The sequence below is a fragment of the Oncorhynchus tshawytscha genome, linkage group LG04, assembly GCF_018296145.1.
Source record: "Oncorhynchus tshawytscha isolate Ot180627B linkage group LG04, Otsh_v2.0, whole genome shotgun sequence".
NCBI lineage: Eukaryota > Metazoa > Chordata > Actinopteri > Salmoniformes > Salmonidae > Oncorhynchus > Oncorhynchus tshawytscha.
Genome location: NC_056432.1, coordinates 7,459,358 through 7,483,940, shown reverse-complemented (window position 1 = coordinate 7,483,940; position 24,583 = coordinate 7,459,358). Strand labels below are relative to the sequence as shown.

Here is a 24,583-nt window from a genome sequence, read left to right as displayed (position 1 = left end):
TTCAAGTCGGCTAAATATTGAGATATTTGAAGCAGTGATCTGATTGGTGTACAGAATGATGTGTCTATTCGAATGGGGAACGCGGCTGCTCTGGCTGTTTCTCAATACAGCCGGACAGTCCTGTAGGAATACAGCCGGACAGTCCTGTAGGAACACAGCCGGACAGTCCTGTAGGAACACAGCCGGACAGTTCTGTAGGAATACAGCCGGACAGTCCTGATGGAATACAGCCTGTAGGAACAACTACCATATCTGGCAGTGCTCTGGTCACTTTCAATAGACAGTAAACGTAATACCTTCACCGATCCTGTAGTCCACCACTCCAACGGCACACATACACAATCCGTCTCGAATGTCTTAAGCCTTAAAACTACTTCTTAAACCCGTCTCCTCTCCTTCATCTACACTGATTGAAGTGGATTTAACAAGTGACATCAATAAGGGATCATAGGTTCCACCTGGATTCACCTGGTCAGTCTGTCATGGAATGAGCAGGTGTTCTTAATGTTTTGTCCACTCAGTGTGTGTGTGTGTGTGTGTGTGTGTGTGTGTGTGACTCTGGATGGACACTACATTTACTGAACCCACGAGTCTCAGATTTATTTGACAATTCTACATGTGAAACTGTGGTCAGGGTGAGAAGTTGGTTGGACAGCGATTAAAAAGCTATGAACACATTCAATACAAACACATGTTAATAACAATAATATCAAAATCAAGACCCAGGTTTTACTCGCCAGTCGCTGAGTTTAATTTAAATACACTTACTTTACCCCTCCCTCCCTCCCATCCCACCTCTATTTTTACCCTCCCTCCCTCCCATCCCACCTCTATTTTTACCCTCCCTCCCTCCCATCCCACCTCTATTTTTACCCTCCCTCCCTCCCATCCCACCTCTATTTTTACCCTCCCTCCCCCTCCCTCCCCCATCACAGAGAAAGATGGTGTTTCAAATGGCACCCTATTCCCCATATAGTGCACTACATTAGACCAGGGCCTATAGGGCTCTATAGAGCACTACATTAGACCAGAGCACTACATTAGACCAGGGCCTATAGGGCTCCATAGAGCACTACATTAGACCAGGGCCTATAGGGCTCCATAGAGCACTACATTAGACCAGGGCCTATAGGGCTCTATAGAGCACTACATTAGACCAGGGCCTATAGAGCACTACATTAGACCAGGGCCTATAGGGCTCTATAGAGCACTACATTAGACCAGGGCCTATAGAGCACTACATTAGACCAGGGCCTTTAGGGCACTACATTAGACCAGGGCCTATAGGGCTCTATAGAGCACTACATTAGACCAGGGCCTTTAGGGCTCTATAGTGCACTACATTAGACCAGGGCCTATATGGCACTACATTAGACCAGGGCCTATAGGGCACTATAGAGCACTACATTAGACCAGGGCCTATAGGGCTCTATAGAGCACTACATTAGACCAGGGCCTATAGGGCACTACATTAGACCAGGGCCTATAGGGCTCCATAGAGCACTACATTAGACCAGGGCCTATAGGGCACTATAGAGCACTACATTAGACCAGGGCCTATAGAGCACTACATTAGACCAGGGCCTATAGGGCTCTATAGAGCACTACATTAGACCAGGGCCTTTAGGGCTCTATAGTGCACTACATTAGACCAGGGCCTATATGGCACTACATTAGACCAGGGCCTATAGGGCTCTATAGAGCACGACATTAGACCAGGGCCTATAGGGCTCTATAGAGCACTACATTAGACCAGGGCCTATAGAGCACTACATTAGACCAGGGCCTTTAGGGCACTACATTAGACCAGGGCCTATAGGGCTCTATAGAGCACTACATTAGACCAGGGCCTTTAGGGCTCTATAGTGCACTACATTAGACCAGGGCCTATATGGCAGTACATTAGACCAGGGCCTATAGGGCTCTATAGAGCACTACATTAGACCAGGGCCTATAGGGCTCTATAGAGCACTACATTAGACCAGGGCCTACAGAGCACTACATTAGACCAGGGCCTATAGGGCTCTATAGAGCACTACATTAGACCAGGGCCTATAGGGCACTATAGAGCACTACATTAGACCAGGGCCTATAGAGCACTACATTAGACCAGGGCCTATAGGGCTCTATAGAGCACTACATTAGACCAGGGCCTATAGAGCACTACATTAGACCAGGGCCTTTAGGGCACTACATTAGACCAGGGGCTATAGGGCTCTATAGAGCACTACATTAGACCAGGGCCTTTAGGGCTCTATAGTGCACTACATTAGACCAGGGCCTATATGGCACTACATTAGACCAGGGCCTATAGGGCACTACATTAGACCAGGGCCTATAGGGCACTACATTAGACCAGGGCCTATAGGGCTCCATAGAGCACTACATTAGACCAGGGCCTATAGGGCACTATAGAGCACTACATTAGACCAGGGCCTATAGAGCACTACATTAGACCAGGGCCTTTAGGGCACTACATTAGACCAGGGCCTATAGGGCTCTATAGTGCACTACATTAGACCAGGGCCTATAGGGCTCTATAGAGCACTACATTAGACCAGGGCCTATAGGGCTCTATAGAGCACTACATTAGACCAGGGCCTACAGAGCACTACATTAGACCAGGGCCTATAGGGCACTATAGAGCACTACATTAGACCAGGGCCTATAGGGCTCTATAGAGCACTAAAATAGACCAGGGCCTATAGGGCACTATAGAGCACTACATTAGACCAGGGCCTTTAGGGCACTACATTAGACCAGGGCCTATAGGGCTCTATAGTGCACTACATTAGACCAGGGCCTATAGGGCTCTATAGAGCACTACATTAGACCAGGGCCTATAGGGCTCTATAGAGCACTACATTAGACCAGGGCCTATAGGGCTCTATAGAGCACTACATTAGACCAGGGCCTACAGAGCACTACATTAGACCAGGGCCTATAGGGCACTATAGAGCACTACATTAGACCAGGGCCTATAGGGCTCTATAGAGCACTAAAATAGACCAGGGCCTATAGGGCACTATAGAGCACTACATTAGACCAGGGCCTTTAGGGCACTACATTAGACCAGGGCCTATAGGGCTCTATAGTGCACTACATTAGACCAGGGCCTATAGGGCTCTATAGAGCACTACATTAGACCAGGGCCTATAGGGCTCTATAGAGCACTACATTAGACCAGGGCCTATAGGGCTCTATAGAGCACTACATTAGACCAGGGCCTACAGAGCACTACATTAGACCAGGGCCTATAGGGCACTATAGAGCACTACATTAGACCAGGGCCTATAGGGCTCTATAGAGCACTAAATTAGACCAGGGCCTATAGGGCACTATAGAGCACTACATTAGACCAGGGCCTATAGGGCTCTATAGAGCACTACATTAGACCAGGGCCTACAGAGCACTACATTAGACCAGGGCCTATAGGGCACTATAGAGCACTACATTAGACCAGGGCCTATAGGGCTCTATAGAGCACTACATTAGACCAGGGCCTATAGGGCTCCATAGAGCACTACATTAGACCAGGGCCTATAGGACTCCATAGAGCACTACATTAGACCAGGGCCTATAGGGCTCCATAGAGCACTACATTAGACCAGGGCCTATAGGGCTCCATAGAGCACTACATTAGACCAGGGCCTATAGGGCTCCATAGGGCACTACATTAGACCAGGGCCTATAGAGCACTACATTAGACCAGGGCCTATAGGGCACTATAGAGCACTACATTAGACCAGGGCCTATAGGGCTCTATAGAGCACTACATTAGACCAGGGCCTACAGAGCACTACATTAGACCAGGGCCTATAGGGCACTATAGAGCACTACATTAGACCAGGGCCTATAGGGCTCTATAGAGCACTACATTAGACCAGGGCCTATAGGGCTCCATAGAGCACTACATTAGACCAGGGCCTATAGGACTCCATAGAGCACTACATTAGACCAGGGCCTATAGGGCTCCATAGAGCACTACATTAGACCAGGGCCTATAGGGCTCCATAGAGCACTACATTAGACCAGGGCCTATAGGGCTCCATAGGGCACTACATTAGACCAGGGCCTATAGAGCACTACATTAGACCAGGGCCTATAGGGCACTATAGAGCACTACATTAGACCAGGGCCTATAGGGCTCTATAGAGCACTACATTAGACCAGGGCCTATAGGGCACTACATTAGACCAGGGCCTATAGGGCTCTATAGAGCACTACATTAGACCAGGGCCTATAGGGCACTATAGAGCACTACATTAGACCAGGGCCTATATGGCACTACATTAGACCAGGGCCTATAGGGCACTATAGAGCACTACATTAGACCAGGGCCTATAGAGCACTACATTAGACCAGGGCCTATAGGGCTCTATAGAGCACTACATTAGACCAGGGCCTATAGGGCTCTATAGAGCACTACATTAGACCAGGGCCTATAGAGCACTACATTAGACCAGGGCCTATAGGGCTCTATAGAGCACTACATTAGACCAGGGCCTATAGGGCTCCATAGAGCACTACATTAGACCAGGGCCTATAGGGCTCTATAGAGCACTACATTAGACCAGGGCCTATAGGGCTCTATAGAGCACTACATTAGACCAGGGCCTATAGGGCTCCATAGAGCACTACATTAGACCAGGGCCTATAGGGCTCTATAGAACACTACATTAGACCAGGGCCTATAGAGCACTACATTAGACCAGGGCCTATAGAGCACTACATTAGACCAGGGCCTATAGGGCTCTATAGAGCAGCACTACATTAGACCAGGGCCTATAGGGCTCTATAGAACACTACATTAGACCAGGGCCTATAGGGCTCTATAGAGCACTACATTAGACCAGGGCCTATAGGGCTCTATAGAGCACTACATTAGACCAGGGCCTATAGGGCTCTATAGAGCACTACATTAGACCAGGGCCTATAGGGCTCCATAGAGCACTACATTAGACCAGGGCCTATAGGGCTCTATAGAACACTACATTAGACCAGGGCCTATAGAGCACTACATTAGACCAGGGCCTATAGAGCACTACATTAGACCAGGGCCTATAGCGCTCTATAGAGCACTACATTAGACCAGGGCCTATAGGGCTCCATAGAGCACTACATTAGACCAGGGCCTATAGGGCTCTATAGAGCACTACATTAGACCAGGGCCTATAGGGCTCTATAGAACACTACATTAGACCAGGGCCTATAGAGCACTACATTAGACCAGGGCCTATAGAGCACTACATTAGACCAGGGCCTATAGCGCTCTATAGAGCACTACATTAGACCAGGGCCTATAGGGCTCCATAGAGCACTACATTAGACCAGGGCCTATAGGGCTCTATAGAGCACTACATTAGACCAGGGCCTATAGGGCTCTATAGAGCACTACATTAGACCAGGGCCTATAGGGCTCTATAGAACACTACATTAGACCAGGGCCTATAGAGCACTACATTAGACCAGGGCCTATAGGGCTCTATAGTGCACTACATTAGACCAGGGCCTATATGGCACTACATTAGACCAGGGCCTATAGGGCTCTATAGAGCACTACATTAGACCAGGGCCTATAGGGCTCTATAGAACACTACATTAGACCAGGGCCTATAGAGCACTACATTAGACCAGGGCCTATAGGGCTCTATAGTGCACTACATTAGACCAGGGCCTATATGGCACTACATTAGACCAGGGCCTATAGGGCTCTATAGAGCACTACATTAGACCAGGGCCTATAGGGCTCTATAGAACACTACATTAGACCAGGGCCTATAGGGCTCTATGTAGGGAATACAGGGACATTTTTAATGCAGCAAAAGCATATCTGGCTTAAAAAAAATAATTAAAAAAAACTGTCTAATTGTGCAGCTTTTTAAGACATTTGCGAACATAAATTAAATCCTACAGCATTTTTTTTTGTTGTTGCTCATTTTCCTTCTACTCTCATTTCAGACTGTTTTGAACAGAAAGAGAACTAAAAACACAGTGAACCCTCCATCTGTCTACATGAAAGGAGGCATCCACCCCTTCCACCCACTACATGGTATATTCCCCACTTACATCCTACACAGTGATCCGTACCATGTCGCTTGAAATGGGGGAGGTTCCCTGGAACGTCTATAGGCTTCAATCAAAATACAGTACAGTTAAGTCCTGAGTGTAGCCAATTGTTTCGGCGTTTGCAGGGTGTGTCACACATCTGATGTCTTAATCTTTATTCTTCAATTGATTGAGATAAATCAGTCTTTGTTTCACTACTGCTCCTCTGTCTCTCATCTTCTCTCCAGTTAAATACAGTTTGTGTTTTGTCCCTCCCCCTTTACTGGGATGTGCTTGTTTAATGCTCTTTACAGTCCTCTTCTCCCAATGTGTGCTCCATTAGCGGCTTGCCGGCTTCCTATTGGCTGGCTGATTGAGGTGGCAGGGTTGTCCATTGGTCCACCGAGGGGGTGAGAGGGCAGGTGCAGGCAGAGTGAATGAAGGACAGTGTGTGTGAAACGAATGGCAATAGAGTACAACTGGTTTTTAGGTTAGTCACAAGGCATGTTAACACTCAACTCTAGACAGAAGAGTGGTCATGTGTACTGTGAGTTGTGTAAACACACACACACACACACACACACACACACACAAGTCTGCTTAGCTTGGGTGCAAGTATCGATCAATGCTTGTTGTCTGTGCATGTTTGTATGTATGCATGCATGTACACTACATGACCAAAAGTATGTGGACACCTGCTCATCAAACATCTCATTCCAAAATCATGGGCATTAATCTGGAGTTGTTTCCCCCCCTTTGCAGCTATAACAGCCTCCACTCTTCTGAGAAGGCTTTCCACTAGATGTTGGAACATTGCTGCGAGGACTTGCTTCTATTCAGCCACAAGAGCATTAGTGAGGTCGGGCACTGATGTTGGGCGATTAGGTCTGACTCGCAGTCGGCGTTCCAATTCATCCCAAAGGTGTTGGATGGGGTTGAGGTCAGGGCTCTGTCCAGGTCAGTCAAGTTCTTCCACACCGATCTCGACAAACCATTTCTGTAGGGACCTCACTTTGTGCACGGGGGCATTGTCATGCTGAAACAGGAAAGGGCCTTCCCCAAACGGTTGCCACAAAGTTGGAAGCACAGAATCATCTAGAATATCATTGAATGCTGTAGCGTGAAGATTTACCTTCACTGAAAAACAGCCCCAGACCATTATTCCTCCTCCACCAAACTTTACAGTTGGCACTATGCGTTCTCCTAGCATCCGCCATACCCAGATTCGTCCGTCAGACTACCAGATTGTGAAGCGTGATTCATCACTCCAGAGAACGCGTTTCCACTACTCCATAGTACAATATAGGCGAGCTGTATACCACTCGAGCCGACGCTTGGCATTGCGCGTGGTGATCTTATGCTTGTGTGCGGCTGCTCGGCCATGGAAACGCATTTCATGAAACTCCCGACAAACAGTTATTGTGCTGACGTTGCTTCCAGAGGTAGTTTGGAACAGACCGTTGCAACCGAGGACAGAGGAGTTTTACACGCTACCCGCTTAAGCACTCGGCGGTCCCGTTCTGTGAGCTTGTGAGAACTACCACTTTGCGGCTGAGCCGTTGTTGACCGGGGCTAGCTCTACCTGGGCATAAATTTGACAAACTGACTTGTTGGAAAGGTGGCATCCTATGACGGTGCCACATTGAAAGTCTCTGAGGTCTTCAGTAAAACATTGGCAGTAGAATGGCCTGTCTATGGAGATTGCATGGCTGTGTGCTCGATTTTATACATCTATCAGCAACGGGTATTGCTGAAATAGCCGAATCCACTAATTTGAAGGGGTGTCCACATACATTTGTATATATAGTGTATGTATGTATGTATGTATGTATGTATGTATGTATGTATGTATGTATGTATGTATGTATGTATGTATGTATGTATGTATGTATGTATGTATGTATGTATGTATGTATGTATGTATGTAAAGTCTATTCAAGTTCTCTCGTCGATGTACTGAGCAGTCTGTCTATGCCCTATTCCGGGCTGCGTTAGGGGTCAGGGATTCGGAGCCGTAGGGTCACACGCGGGGGGAGTATTTGGGGTTTCTTGGCACCTCGGTGAAAGATTTGAGCTCGTAAGGGATCCCTGTGTCCACCTCGATGGACTTGCGGGAGAAAAGCAGCCGGATATCGTTGTGCAGGTAAATCTTCCCAGATTTGGAGCTCTGGAATCTACAGAGTCAAGAGAAAACAAAGAAGAAGCCTCACCGTCAGTAGCCTGTGTAAAGCTACTCTACTGAAACAAGGCACTGACCAGCAAACAATCCAAAAGACACTAAGTAAATGATTACATTAGAATTTTTTTTTTTTAAATCCTGCATTTGAAATGCTATAAAATGAATCTTGGTTTCGTACAAACAAAAGCAAACAACAAACAGACGAATGAGTGGGAATAGACGGATGAGTGGGAATAGACGGATGAGTGGGAATAGACGGATGAGGTTGGACTGGATGGATGAGTGGGAATAGACGGATGAGTGGGAATAGACGGATGAGTGGGAATAGACGGATGAGGTTGGACTGGATGGATGAGTGGGAATAGACGGATGGGCGGGAATAGACGGATGAGTGGGAACAGACGGATGAGTGGGAATAGACGGATGGGCGGGAATAGACGGATGAGTGGGAACAGACGGATGAGTGGGAATAGACGGATGAGTGGGAACAGACGGATGAGTGTGAATAGACGGATGAGTGTGAACAGACGGATGAGTGTGAACAGACGGATGAGTGTGAACAGACGGATGAGTGGGAATAGACGGATGAGTGGGAATAGACGGATGAGTGGGAATAGACTGATGAGTGGGAATAGACGGATGAGTGGGAATAGACGGATGAGTGGGAATAGACGGATGAGTGGGAATGGATGGACGGAGATGGATGAGGTTGGACTGGATGGATGAGCGGGAATTGACGGATGAGCGGGAATAGACGGATGAGCGGGAATAGACAGATGAGCGGGAATAGACGGATGAGCGGGAATAGACGGATGAGTGGGAATAGACGGATGAGTGGGAATGGATGGACGGAGATGGATGAGGTTGGACTGGATGGATGAGCGGGAATAGACGGATGAGCGGGAATAGACGGATGAGCGGGAATAGACGGATGAGCGGGAATAGACGGATGAGCGGGAATAGACGGATGAGCGGGAATAGACGGATGAGGTGGAATAGATGGATGAGGTTGGACTGGATGGATGAGTGGGAATAGACGGATGAGTGAGAATAGATGGATGAGTGGGAATAGATGGATGAGTGAGAATAGATGGATGAGTGGGAATAGATGGATGAGTGGGAATAGATGGATGAGTGGGAATAGATGGATGAGTGGGAATAGATGGATGAGTGGGAATAGATGGATGAGTGGGAATAGATGGATGAGTGGGAATAGATGGATGAGTGGGAATAGACGGATGAGTGGGAATAGACGGATGAGTGGGAATAGACGGATGAGTAGGAATAGACGGATGGGTAGGAATAGATGGATGAGTGGGAATAGATGAGTAGGAATAGATCGATGAGTGGGAATGGATGAGTAGGAATAGATGGATGAGGCTGGACTGGATTGGATGAGGTTGGACTGGATGGATGAGTGGGAATGGATGGATGAGTGGGAATAGATGGATGGGTGGGAATAGATGGATGAGTGGGAATGGATGAGTAGGAATAGATGGATGAGGTTGGACTGGATGGATGAGTGGGAATGGATGGATGAGCGGGAATAGACGGATGGGCGGGAATAGACGGATGGGCGTGAATAGACGTATGGGCGGGAATAGACGGATGAGTGGGAATAGATGGATGAGTGGGAATAGATGGATGAGTGGGAATAGATGGATGAGTGGGACTGGATGGACGGACATTCCAAACAAAAGATATTGCTCATGCCATGCAAACCGTACAGAAAAATACAATTCCACAACAAACTGAACCTTAAAGGAATAATCCACCCAAAACAACAAATTCCTATGTTTAAAAATGGTTAAATAACACTAGTATGTGAAAACAATATTTTTTGAGAACAAACGTTTCAATGAGTCATTTTTACAAGATTGGTAGCAACATGTGAAAATCGGTGTTTGAAATCTATTGCTGCTCATGTCGACTACAAAACCCACAATGCAGTGCTCCCTCTCTGGGCTGGATGGCTAGTTAGCAAACGTGGCTACACACAATAATACCAAAGTCAATATTAGCATGTGAGGTAACTAGCTAGCTGTAAAATATATATATATTTTTTAAATAAAAAAAATTGCCCAAAAAACTGCATTATTTATCTCACAGAGCTCAACTTGCAGTTCCTCTCAGCCCAGAGCGAGCGCAGGGTATGTTGCTATGGCAACAACGATCCTTTACCATGTTTCTCCACAGACACACAGGGTACATTGGGAGACGGTATTTGATGGAGGAACTAAATTGAATAATTTGGTACACTGTTTAGATTGTGTACAGTATTTCCCTTAGACGTGCTCATTGTCATGGCAATATAAACAGATAGATGTGTTGAAGACACAAGTGTGTACATGCCAAATATTGGCTGATTTGGCCATCTGGAGTCCAGGTAATTGTTTTAAAAGCGTTATGCCGAGAACCATGTACAGAGCCTTCAGAAACTATTCACAGCCCTCGACTTGTTCCACATTTTGTTGTGTTACAAACTGAACTTCAAATGGATTAAATTGAGATTTATTGTGTTGTATTACAAACTGAACTTCAAATGGATTAAATTGAGATTTATTGTGTTGTGTTACAAACTGAACTTCAAATGGATTAAATTGAGATGTATTTGTCACTGGCCTATATAAAATTGCCCATAATAATAAAATGGAATGATGTTTTTCTAAATTTGTACAAACTAATAAAAAATAAAAAGCTGAAATGTCTTGAGTCAATAAGTATTCAACCCCTTTGTTAGGGCCTAAACGAGTTCAGGAGTAAACATGTGCTTAACAAGTCACATGGACTCACTCTGTGTATAATAGTGTTTAACATGATATCTGAATGACTACTCTGATCTCTGTACCCCACACATACAATTATCTGTAAGGTCCCTCAGTCGAGCAGTGAATTTCAAAACACAGATTCAACCACAAAGACCATCAACATTTTCCAATGCCTCAAAGAAGGGCACCTATTGGTAGATGGGTAAAAAAAAATTTTTTTTTAAAACAGACATTGAACATACCTTTGAGCATGGTGAAGTTATTAACTACACTTTGGATGGTGTATCAATACACCCAGTCACTACAAAGATACAGGTGTCCTTCCTAACTCAGAAATACCTCAGGGATTTCTACATGAGGACAATGGTGACTTTAAAAATGTTATAGTTTAATGGCTGTGACGGGAGAAAACTGAGGATGGATCAACAACATTGTAGTTACTCCACAATACTTAAGTCAGGAAAACCTTGTTCAGTCTGGGAGATGAATTCACCTTTCAGCAGGAACGACCTAAAACACAAGGTCAAATCTACACTGGAGTTGCTTACCAAGAAGACATGGATTGTTCCTGAGTGGCAGACTTACAGTTCTCCTTAAAAAGGAGAGACCTGAAAATGGCTGTCTAGCCACGATCAACAACCACTTTGACAGAGCTTGAAGAATTGTCTAAAGAATAAATCTGCACATTTTGTACAATCCAGGTGTGGAAGGCCCTTAGAGACCCAGAAAGACGAAGCCAAAAGGTGATTCTAACAGGTATTGATTTAGGGGTGTGAATACTTATGTAAATTAGGTATTTCTGAATTACATTTTCAATATATTTGCAACAATTTCCAAAAACATATTTTCATTATTGGATAGTGTGTAGATGGATGAGAGAAAAAAAAATATTGAATCCATTTTGAATTCAGGCTGTAAAACAACAAAATGTGGAATCAGTCAAAGGGGTATGAATACTTTCTGAAGGCACTGTAGCTATGACACGTTCCTACACAATTTTCTGATTTCACAGACTGACCACTTAGAAGTTAAGCCATGGGGTAAATTTATTCTATAACCACTGATAGGCAATTCACCAAATTGACAGGAATTTCATGATTTTTAATTTCTGGGGGTGGATTATTCCTGTAAAAAACAAACAGCAAATCACCAGATAGACATACCTGAGGTGTATCAAGTAGCAGAGAATCTTCTTCCTCTCTGTGGGTGTTGCCCTGGGCTCTGTAGGCCCCTCCCCCTTCCCACCTGGTCCGGCCTCCTCCACGGGAACCAGGAAGATGCGGTGACGCAGGAAGGTCATGTGATTGACGGGCATGTCCCCAAAGTTATAGGTCACGAGGAACATCTTCACCACAGTTTTATTGGGGTTGAATAAGGTCTGGAGGGAGAAAGAGAACAGTTTTATTGGGGTTGAATAAGATCTGAGGGAGAAAGAGAACAGTTTTATTGGGGTTGAATAAGATCTGATGGAGAAAGAGAACAGTTTTATTGGGGTTGAATAAGATCTGAGGGAGAAAGAGGACCATGAGACTCACCACTTGGATGGTCCCTGCTTTGGGTACGCTGTATCCCTTCTTTCCAAGAGGCTCCAAAGAGATCACTCCCTACAACAGAGAGATGAAATGATTTGACATCATGTCACACACACACACACACACACACACACACACACACACACACACACACACACACACACACACACACACAGGAAGGGTGAGGGTGCGCTGTGCTCTGAGATGTCATAGTAGGTGACGTGTACAGGCAGAGTGGCGTGTTGAGGGCAGTAGGATCCGCTGGCACCGATCTCTGCTGTGAAGCCCTCGATACGACCCGATGGAGAGAAACGACCCTTCAAGATCGACTCCTGGAGAAGAAACCACGAGAGGGAAAAGTGAGGAGGATCAACACACAGATACTTCAAAAACAACAAGAGGGAACAAAGTAAGATCCAATTCAACAAACTGAGACATAAACTGAACAAGTTCCACAGACATGTGACTAACAGAAATGTAATAATGTGTCCCTGAACAAAGTGGGGGTCAAAATCAAAAGTAACAGTCAGTATCTGGTGTGGCCACCAGCTGCATTACGTTCTGCAGTGCATCTCCTCCTCATGGACTGCACCAGATTTGCCAGTTCTTGCTGTGATATGTTACCCCACTCTTCCGCCAAGGGCACCTGCAAATTCCCCAACATTTCTGGGGGGGGCGGCTTTAGCCTTCACCCTCCGATCCAACAGGTCCCAGACGTGCTCAATGGGATTGAGATCAGGGCTCCTCACTGGCCATGGCAGAACACTGACATTCCTGTCTTGCAGGAAATCACACACAAAACGAGCAGTATGGCTGGTGGCATTGTCATGCTGGATGGTTATGTCAGGATGAGCCTGCAGGAAGGGTACCACATGAGGGAGGAGGATGTCTTCCCTGTAACGCACAGCATTTAGATTGCCTGCAATGACAACAAGCTCAGTTCGATGATGCTGTGACACATACCGCCCCAGACCTTGACGGACCCTCCACCTCCAAATCGATCCCACTCCAGAGTACAGGCCTCGGTGTAACGCTCATTCCTTCGACGATAAACACGAATCCAACCATCACCCCTGGTGAGACAAAACTGCGACTCGTCAGTGAAGAGCACTTTTTGCCAGTCCTGTCTGGTCCAGCGACAGTGGGTTTGTGCCCATAGGCGATGTTGTTGCCGGTGATGTCTGGTGAGGACCTGCCTTACAACAGGCCTACAAGCCCTCATTCCAGCCTCTCTCAGCCTATTACGGACAGTCTGAGCACTGATGGAGGGATTGTGGTTCCTGGTGTAACTCAGGCAGTTGTTGTTCCCATTCTGTACCGGTCCCGCAGGTGTGATGTTTGGATGTACCGATCCTGTGCAGGTGTTGTTACACATGGTCTACCACTGCGAGGACGATCAGCTGTCCGTCCCGTCTCCCTGTAGTGCTGTCTTGGGTGTCTCACAGTACGGAGATTGCAATTTATTGTTCTGGCCACATCTGCAGTCCTCATGCCTCCTTGCAGCATGTCTAAGGCACGTTCACGCAGATGAGCAGGGACACTGGGCATCTTTCTTTAGGTGTTTTTCAGAGTCAGTAGAAAGGCCTCTTTAGTGTCCTAAATTTTCATAACTGACCTTAGTTGCCTACAGTCTGTAAGCTGTTAGTGTCTTAATGACCGTTCCACAGGTGCATGTTCATTCATTGTTTATGGTTCATTGAACAAGCATGGGAACCAGTGTTTAAACCCTTTACAATGAAGATCTGTGAAGTTATTCTGATTTTTATGAATTATCTTTGAAAGACAGGGTCCTGAAAAAGGGACGTTTCTTTTTTCACTGAGTTTATGTAGAAGCGTATTCAAAGTATGGATAAGAAACCACTAGAGGAAAGAGTGAAGAAGATCAATTACAAAGCACTGCTACTTCTATGACCATGAGGAATTTTGAAAATATCTCTAAATATTTGGTAGAAAGTTCTGACAAAATACCTTTGTACTTTACTTTTACATTTTCACACGGATGGTATATGTCACACTTAATTGTGAATCGTCTCTTCAGGTAAGAATGTACTGTAATATGTAGTCTGTTTGCTGGATATACATTTCAGGTGTCCACAAGCATAGTAAAACAAACAAGTATGTTATACCTCAAAGTTGCCCAGTAGTGACCGGCTGATTGAGGAAGAGGGCCAGCCTGACCGAGCAGAACGACACAAGGTGTCTGTGCGCCGTCCACTACGCAGCTGTCGACTGCACACACACACACACACACGTAAACACACACACGTAAACACACACACGTAAACACACACACACACGTAAACACACACACACAGATAAAACAACAATGGATAGTTTAGCCATGGTTACAGTCACATAAGTCACAATCAAATATGATGTTTTTAAATGATGAGTAGTAAGTAAAGGAATCAACTAAAGGTAGAAAGTAAACATACCTTTTCAGCCTCCTGCTGGTTCTGCTGACTTCTGATACACTCTGAAGGAGGACAAGAACGAGAGTGAGAGAGAGAACCAGAGAGAGAGAGAGAAAGAGAGAGAAAGAGAGACAGACAGAACGCAGAGACAGACAGACGGACAGAGCCAGAGAGAGAGACGGACAGAACCAGAGAGAGACGGACAGAGCCAGAGAGAGAGAGACTGACAGAACCAGAGAGAGAGAGACGGACAGAGCCAGAGAGAGAGAGACGGACAGAACCAGAGAGAGAGGACAGAGCCAGACAGAACCAGAGAGAGAGAGACGGACAGAACCAGAGAGAGAGAGAGACGGACAGAACCAGAGAGAGAGACGGACAGAGCCAGAGAGAGACGGACAGAGCCAGAGAGAGACGGACAGAACCAGAGAGAGAGAGACGGACAGAGCCAGAGAGAGAGAGACGGACAGAGCCAGAGAGAGAGAGACGGACAGAGCCAGAGAGAGAGAGACGGACAGAGCCAGAGAGAGAGACGGACAGAACCAGAGAGAGAGGACAGAACCAGAGAGAGAGATGGACAGAACCAGAGAGACGGACAGAGCCAGAGAGACGGACAGAGCCAGAGAGAGACGGACAGAGCCAGAGAGAGACGGACAGAACCAGAGAGAGAGACGGACAGAACCAGAGAGAGAGAGACGGACAGAACCAGAGAGAGAGACGGACAGAACGTGGAGAGACGGACAGAGCCAGAGAGAGAGACGGACAGAACCAGAGAGAGAGATGGACAGAACCAGAGAGACGGACAGAGCCAGAGAGACGGACAGAACGTGGAGAGAGCGGACAGAACCAGAGAGAGAGACGGACAGAACCAGAGAGAGAGACGGACAGAACCAGAGAGAGAGACGGACAGAACCAGAGAGAGAGACGGACAGAACCAGTGAGAGAGACGGACAGAACCAGAGAGAGAGACGGACAGAACCAGAGGAGAGACGGACAGAACCAGAGAGAGACGGACAGAACCAGAGAGCGACGGACAGAGCCAGAGAGAGACGGACAGAACCAGAGAGAGAGACGGACAGAACCGTGAGAGAGACGGACAGAGCCAGAGAGAGAGAGCGACGGACAGAACCAGAGAGAGACGGACAGAACCAGAGAGAGAGACGGACAGAACCAGAGAGAGACGGACAGAACCAGAGAGAGCGAGCGGACAGAACCAGAGAGAGCGACGGACAGAACCAGAGAGAGCGACGGACAGAACCAGAGAGAGAGACGGACAGAACCAGAGAGAGCGACGGACAGAACCAGAGAGAGACGGACAGAACCAGAGAGAGAGAGACGGACAGAGCCAGAGAGAGAGACGGACAGAACCAGAGAGAGAGACGGACAGAACCAGAGAGAACCAGAGACGGACAGAACCAGAGAGAGAGACGGACAGAACCAGGAGAGACGGACAGAACCAGAGAGAGAGACGGACAGAACCAGAGAGAGAGACGGACAGAACCAGAGAGAGAGACGGACAGAACCAGAGAGAGAGACGGACAGAACCAGAGAGAGAGACGGACAGAACCAGAGAGAGACGGACAGAACCAGAGAGAGAAACGGACAGAACCAGAGAGAGACGGACAGAACCAGAGAGAGAGACGGACAGAACCAGAGAGAGACGGACAGAACCGGAGAGAGACGGACAGAACCGGAGAGAGCGGACAGGACAGAACCGGACAGAACCAGAGAGACGGACAGAACCAGAGAGAGACGGACAGAACCGGAGAGAGCAAAACGGACAGAACCAGAGAGAGCGTACGGACAGAACCAGAGAAAGAGACGGACAGAACCAGAGTGTGACGGACAGAACCAGAGAGAGCGACGGACAGAACCAGAGAGAGAGACGGACAGAACCAGAGAGAGCTGTGTACGGACAAAACCAGAGAGAGACGGACAGAACCAGAGAGAGAGTGTCGGACAGAACCAGAGAGAGAGTCGGACAGAACCAGAGAGAGTGGACAGAACCAGAGAGAGAGACGGACAGAACCAGAGTGTCTGACGGACAGAACCAGAGAGTGTACCAGTGTGTCTGGACAGAACCAGACCAGTGGACAGAACCAGAGTGTCTGTGTACCAGTGTGTCTGACAGAACCAGAGTGAGAGACGGACAGAACCAGAGAGAGTGTACCAGTGGACAGAACCAGAGAGTCTGAGTACCAGGACAGAACCAGAGAGTCGGACAGAACCAGAGAGAGTGGACAGAACCAGAGTGACTGGACAGAGCCAGAGAGCCAGTGGTCAGAACCAGTGTGAGAGACGGACAGAGCCAGACCAGTGTGTCGGACCAGTGCCAGACCAGTGAGTCAGACAGAGCCAGAGAGACCAGTGTGACAGAGCCAGAGTGTCTGTGTACGGACAGAGCCAGAGAGTCGGACAGAACCAGAGTGTCTGTGTACGGACAGAACCAGAGAGTGTGTCTGTGACAGAACCAGAGTACCAGTGTGTCAGAACCAGAGTGTCTGTGAGTGTGTCGGACCAGAACCAGTCTGTGACCAGTGTGTCGGACAGAACCAGTGTGTCTGTGGACAGAACCAGTGTGTCTGGTACCAGTGTGTCTGAGTGTGCCGGACAGTGCCAGTGAGCCAGTGGACAGAGCCAGTGTGTCTGTGTACGGACAGAGCCAGTGTGTCTGTGTACCAGTGTGTCTGGACAGAGCCAGAGTACCAGTGTGTCTGTGTACCAGTGTGAGCCAGAGAGAGTGACTGGTACCAGAGCCAGACCAGTGTGTCTGACAGACCAGAGAGTGTCTGTGTACCAGTGTGTCGGACAGAGCCAGAGTACCAGTGTGTCGTGACAGAGCCAGAGTACCAGTGTGTCGGACAGTGCCAGAGAGACCAGTGTGACAGACCAGAGTGTCTGTGTACCAGGACAGAGCCAGAGTGAGAGACCAGTGACAGAGCCAGTGTGTGTGTGTACCAGTGTGTCAGAGCCAGTGTGTCTGTGTACCAGTGTGTCAGAGTAGAGTGGACAGAACCAGTGAGTCTGACCAGTGTGTGGACAGAACCAGAGTGTGGACAGAACCAGTGTGTCTGTGTACCAGTGTGTCGGACAGAACCAGTGTGTCTGTGGACAGAACCAGAGAGAGTCGGACAGAACCAGAGAGAGACGGACAGAACCAGTGTGAGACGGACAGAACCAGTGTGTGGACAGAACCAGAGAGAGTCGGACAGAACCAGAGAGAGACGGACAGAACCAGTGTGAGACGGACAGAACCAGAGTGAGTGTGGACAGAACCAGAGAGAGACCAGGACAGAACCAGAGAGAGACGGACAGAACCAGAGTGAGACGGACAGAACCAGAGAGAGACGGACAGAACCAGAGAGAGACGGACAGAACCAGAGAGAGACGGACAGAACCAGTGAGTGACGGACAGAACCAGAGTGAGAGTACCAGGACAGAACCAGTGAGTGTCTGTGTACCAGACTGAACCAGTGTGTGTGAACCAGAGAGAGACGGACAGAACCAGAGTGTCTGACGGACCAGAACCAGAGAGTGACGGACAGAACCAGAGAGAGACGGACGTGACCAGAACCAGAGAGTGACGGACAGAACCAGAGAGAGTGTCGGACCAGTGTGTGTGAACCAGAGAGAGACGGACAGAACGTGTGAGAGAGAGTGTGGACAGAACCAGAGAGAGACGGACAGAACCAGAGAGTCGGACAGAACCAGAGTGTGACGGACAGAACCAGAGAGAGACGGACAGAACCAGAGAGAGACGGACAGAACCAGAGAGAGACGGACAGAACCAGTGAGAGACGGACAGAACCAGAGAGACGGACAGAACCAGAGAGAGACGGACAGAACCAGTGTGAGACGGACAGAACCAGAGAGAGAACCAGACAGAACCAGAACCAGAGAGACGGACAGAACCAGAGAGTGACGGACAGAACCAGAGAGAGAGACGGACCAGAACCAGTGTGTGTGACAGAACCAGAGAGAGTCGGACAGAACCAGAGAGTGTCTGTGAACCAGTGTGTGTCTGTGTACCAGAACCAGAGAGAGTCGGACAGAACCAGAGAGAGACGGACAGAACCAGAGAGAGACGGACAGAACCAGAGAGAGACCAGTGACTGTGAACCAGTGTGAGACGGACAGAACGCAGAGAGAGTGTGGACAGAACCCAGAGAGAGACGGACAGAACCAGAGAGAGACGGACAGAGCCAGAGAGAGTCGGACAGAACCAGTGTGTGGACAGAACCAGAGAGAGACGGACAGAACCAGAGAGAGACGGACAGAACCAGAGAGAGTCGGACAGAACCAGAGAGAGACGGACAGAACCAGAGTGTGACGGACAGAACCAGAGTGAGACGGACAGAACCAGAGTGTGTCTGACAGAACCAGTGAGTGAGACGGACAGAACCAGTGAGTGAGACGGACAGAACCAGAGAGAGTGACGGACAGAACCAGAGAGAGACGGACAGAACCAGTGTGTGTCTGAGTACCAGGACAGAACCAGAGAGTGTCTGTGTACCAGGACAGAACCAGAGAGTCGGACAGAACCAGAGAGAGAGACGGACAGAACCAGAGAGAGACGGACAGAACCAGAGAGAGACGGACAGAACCAGAGTGTGTGAGTACGGACAGAACCAGAGAGAGAGACGGACAGAACCAGAGAGAGACGGACAGAACCAGAGAGAGAGTGTACGGACAGAACCAGAGAGAGAGACCAGGACAGAACCAGAGAGAGAGACGGACAGAACCAGTGAGAGACGGACAGAACCAGTGTGAGACCAGGACAGAACCAGAGAGAGACGGACAGAACCAGAGAGAGACGGACAGAACCAGAGAGAGTGAGACCAGTGTGTCAGAACCAGAACCAGAGTCGGACAGAACGTGAGCTTCACTCACCAAAACAACATAACCAGTGAATGTAATGAAGGTACAGTGTGTGTCTGTGTACCAGTGTGTGTGTGTACCAGTGTGTGTCTGTACCAGTACCTGTGTACCAGTGTGTGTCTGTGTACCAGTGTGTGTCTGTGTACCAGTGTGTGTCTGTGTACCAGTGTGTGTCTGTGTACCAGTGTGTGTCTGTGTACCAGTGTGTGTCTGTGTGTCCCGTGTGTGTCTGTGTACCAGTGTGTGTGTGTACCCGTGTGTGTGTGTACCAGTGTGTGTCTGTGTACCAGTGTGTCGTGTGTGTGTGTACCAGTGTGTGTCTGTGTACCAGTGTGTGTCTGTGTACCAGTGTGTGTCTGTGTACCAGTGTGTGTGTGTACCAGTGTGTGTCTGTGTACCCGTGTGTGTGTGTACCCGTGTGTGTGTGTACCAGTGTGTGTCTGTGTACCCGTGTGTGTGTGTACCCGTGTGTGTGTGTACCAGTGTGTGTCTGTGTACCAGTGTGTCTGTGTACCAGTGTGTCTGTGTACCAGTGTGTCTGTGTACCAGTGTGTGTGTGTGTACCAGTGTGTGTCTGTGTACCAGTGTGTGTCTGTGTACCAGTGTGTGTCTGTGTACCAGTGTGTGTCTGTGTACACCAGTGTGTGTGTGTGTGTGTGTGTGTACCAGTACCAGTGTGTGTGTGTGTGTGTCTGTGTACCAGTGTGTGTCTGTGTACCAGTGTGTGTCTGTGTACCCGTGTGTGTGTGTACCAGTGTGTGTGTGTACCAGTGTGTGTCTGTGTACCAGTGTGTGTCTGTGCACCAGTGTGTGTGTGTACCAGTGTGTGTGTGTACCTGTGTGTGTGTGTACCAGTGTGTGTCTGTGTACCAGTGTGTGTGTGTACCAGTGTGTCGTGTGTGTGTGCACCAGTGTGTGTGTGTGCACCAGTGTGTGTCTGTGCACCAGTGTGTGTGTGTACCAGTGTGTCTGTGTACCAGTGTGTGTGTGTGTACCAGTGTGTGTCTGTGTACCAGTGTGTGTGTGTACCCGTGTGTGTGTGCACCAGTGTGTGTGTGTACCAGTGTGTGTGTGTGTACCAGTGTGTGTGTACTGTGTACCAGTGTGTGTGTGTGTGTACCAGTGTGTGTGTGTGTGTGTGTCTGTGTACCAGTGTGTGTCTGTGTGTGTGTGTGTACCCGTGTGTGTGTGTACACCAGTGTGTGTGTGCACCAGTGTGTGTGTGTGCACCAGTGTGTGTCTGTGTACCAGTGTGTGTGTGTACCCGTGTGTGTGTGCACCAGTGTGTGTCTGTGTACCAGTGTGTGTGTGTACCCGTGTGTGTGTGCACCAGTGTGTGTCTGTGTACCAGTGTGTGTGTGTACCCGTGTGTGTGTGCACCAGTGTGTGTCTGTGTACCAGTGTGTGTCTGTGTACCAGTGTGTGTGTGTGTGTTTGTGTGCACCAGTGTGTGTGTGTGTCTGTGTGTGTCTGTGTGTGTGTGTGTGTGTGTGTGTGTGTATATCTGTGTGTGTGTGTGTGTGTGTGTGTGTGTGTGTGTGTGCGTGTGTATGTGTGTGTGTATGTGTGTGTGTGTGTATGTGTGTGCGTGTGTATGTGTGTGCGTGTGTGTATGTCTGTGTACCAGTGTGTGTGTATGTGTGTGTGTGTGTGTGTGTGTGTGTGTACCAGTGTGTGTTTGACCTGTGTGGTTTGGTAGGGGGGGTTCTATCGGGGCAACAGCAGCACAGACAGACCACGTAGCATAAGGAGAACAATACAGGCTCTCTCAATAGACATTCTGGAGCCACTCGGCTGTCAAATGACTGTTACATTAAAACTACGAACAGTGTATAGTCTTCTGTGTGTTCTAGTCGGTACTCCTCACCTTGGCATGGTCCCGGCCCTGTGCGTTAGGCAGCAGGTGGCTCCAGAAGGGGGCAGCCTTGGCATCGGTGCCCCTGCAGGAGGCCAGCCCTAAGCCAGGGGCCAGCAGGGCCAGACGGCTCCTCTTAGAGGTAGAGGGGCCCTCATCCTCTGAACACGACTCTGCTGTGTCGCTAGAGGATAGAAGTTTCTTCTTAGCAGGGCAGGGGACCGAGGGGACCTCACGGAACCCGCTGGTGCTGGGGGTCTTCTCCAGGGAGGCCAGCTCGTTGGTGGATGCTGTGGTACTGGGACGGGGCGGGGTGGATTCTAGTTCGGCCCCACACTCACTGCCCTCCCCGGGACCCTTGGGGTCTGTGGTGAGAAGGTAGTGGGGGGAGAGGGAGCCTGTAGGTCCGAGGGGAGGTCCAGGGGGGTTGTGGGTTTCGTAGGCTCCGGGGGCCCAATAGGAACCCTCGTCACTGCAGGAGTTGGGCTGACGCTGTCCCGATGAGGAGCCACTACTGCAGCCCGTCCCGGACCCTCCAGGATCAGAAGGAGGCTCTGTGCTGGGTAAGGGGCTGCGGGAGCCAGAGGGGCTGTGGGGAGACCGCGGAGCCCACGGGTCCGGGACGGGCCTGTCGTGGTTGTGCTGGGCGGGGCGTCGGGCGGGGGTGTGGCCGGGGGAGAGGGGTTCAGGTGGGGGGGATCTAGGTGACAGGTCCCCATCTGAGTCTCTGTGATCGACCATGACGCAGGAGAATACCTGCCCTACCCCTACCCCTACCCCCATCCCAACCCCTACCCCAGGTCCTGGCCCACACAGAACCCCTTCTTCCAGGGTGTCACCATCTCTGTATGTGTCCCCAGCCAGGTGGGGCCATTTGTGGCTAAGCTTGGGCTCCTCCAGGCCCCTCTTGGCCCCCTGCCTGGCTATCCGAGGGGCCTGTCCCGGCTGGGCCTCACTTGTCCTGGGGGGGTCGGAGGTTGAGAACCCCCCCAGCTGGGAGAAGATAGAGAGCTGGTAGACCTTCTGGAGACGCAGCTGCTCCTGACCAAAGTGTCTGGAAACCCCAACCATCACCCCAGGATCAGGGCCCTGTGAGGGGGCTGCAGGAGAAGACAGGTCTCCCTTGTGGGATGGAAACTCCACAGGAGCCAGCTCCTCCTTGCTGCCTCGCGTCAGATCTACGTGAATGTGCCTCATGGCTGCTTGGGGTTCAGAGGTTAGAGGTCAGAGCCTTAAGAGTGTCAGAGATGTTGTGCAATGTTGTGCAATTTAACAGGTAGTCAAGCAGCAGCAGGAAACTTCTAAAAGAAGTTCTAGAAAGTGCAAGGAGGCTGATGTTCTACAGGCAGAGAGGTCCTATACTTCCTTCTGTGACATCACACGGTAAACCAGGAAGTAGAGACGCATAGCACCTGAGAAGAGAAAAAGGTGTGACACACTCAGCAACAAGTTATCAATGATAAAACAGGACACGCCATCATAACTATTCCACGAATACAATGTGAATGTAAACACGCTTCCTGTCTCACCTGTGTGACCGATGATACCCTCCTGACCCGTCAATACCTGGCACAACATCAGAAAGCTGTGCCCACAGACTCCTACCACGGTTACCTATATATCACCATGGTTACGACATGTGGCAGCTAGCGCCAGGATCCCCACACAGCCACACGGGAAGGGACGGGGCTTCAGGAGGAAGAGGAAGTGATGGAAGGTGTTGGATACAGGAACTACCTACCGCCTGGAGCACTGAGTTTTAATAAAGAACTGGAAACTGTGTCCAATATCTCCGCCCGTTGTCTGAGAGGTAATCTACTCAAGTGCGCATACGCCGATTCATGGACTCAGTGTGCACAGGGAGCCGTGCTTCATCACGTCATCCGAGAACATGACAACTAATTTAATAATTCAATATTGCTTTGTGCACAAAAGGGATGATGGAAGTATCTAACTGGAAATGGGTGTTTCTGGACCTGGTGTCAGTTAAACTGCAGTACCTAAACAAACCTGTAGGAGCAGTCGAAACCTTCTTCCAGACCGGAATCCTGGCACTTTGGCCTGGAGAGAGAAAATAGAGAGAGAGAGAGAGAGACAGGCAGAGCGAAAGAGAGAGAGAGAGGCAGACAGAGCGAGAGAGAGAGAGACAGAGCGAGAGACAGACAGAGCGAAAGAGAGAGAGACAGAGCGAGAGACAGAGAAAAATAAAAGATAGAATGGTGTTAGATTCTCTACTAAGAAGTGTTGGCTGAAAGTAGCCTACTTTGATTGAGTGGCAAACTCACCAAGGGGGCGGGACGTCAGTGAGGCTGGAGGGTTCCGAGAGGAAGTATTGATGAACACAAACAGGAAGTGACTATCTTAAAGCACCTTCTGTGATTGGCCGACGGCCGGAGACACCCTCCCTCGTCACCTGGGTGCGGGGTGAGACTCAGCGACTGCATCATGACACGGTCATTCCACAGAGAATCCCTAGAGACACAAGAGAGAGAGAATTAGCTTAATCAATTAACTGATTTATCAGAGTCAACCTATGGACCATTCTATCAGGACCTTGCAGTGAGGGAACCCCTCAGTAGATCATTCAGGTCATCAGGGAATTCCTGAGAATTAGATTTTTTATTGCAGAGATTAATCAGTCAAATAAGCTGAACCTTTGGACCAGAACATGCTCCCATGAACAAGCTGCTTCCATGGCAACCTGCAGCCTTGACAACAGGCCCTTTGTGCTCCTCCACAGGGAGAGAAAGATACTGTTCCAAGAAAACATCCTATAACGAAACAAGATGGCCGCTGCAGAAGGTCAACGTGACATGGGCACCATAAATGTGAACAGAATATAAATGAAAAATCTTGCTGGGATTCCAACAAATGCAGATAAATTATATTTATATTACAGTGATTCAAAATAC

General features: G+C 48.9%; 1 protein-coding gene across 4 annotated transcripts in view; it reads right to left on the bottom strand.

Moving 5' to 3' along the window:
• Positions 1-7,869: 7,869 nt before the first annotated feature.
• Positions 7,870-24,583, bottom strand: part of LOC112249640 (protein FAM214B) — a 49,149-nt gene continuing 32,435 nt past the window's right edge. For 2 of the 4 annotated variants that reach the window (XM_042320265.1, XM_042320264.1), the window contains 8 exons: positions 23,957-24,143; positions 21,684-23,732; positions 14,963-15,003; positions 14,654-14,756; positions 12,702-12,859; positions 12,531-12,600; positions 12,159-12,373; positions 7,870-8,222 (listed from right to left, as the gene is read on the bottom strand). In XM_042320265.1, coding sequence (XP_042176199.1) covers positions 8,069-8,222; positions 12,159-12,373; positions 12,531-12,600; positions 12,702-12,859; positions 14,654-14,756; positions 14,963-15,003; positions 21,684-22,868 — 1,926 coding nt within the window. In that variant the 5' untranslated portion in view covers positions 22,869-23,732; positions 23,957-24,143 and the 3' untranslated portion in view covers positions 7,870-8,068. The remainder of the gene's footprint in view (positions 8,223-12,158; positions 12,374-12,530; positions 12,601-12,701; positions 12,860-14,653; positions 14,757-14,962; positions 15,004-21,683; positions 23,733-23,956; positions 24,144-24,583) is intronic. The other 2 variants (XM_042320263.1, XM_042320262.1) reach the window with 2 other exon arrangements.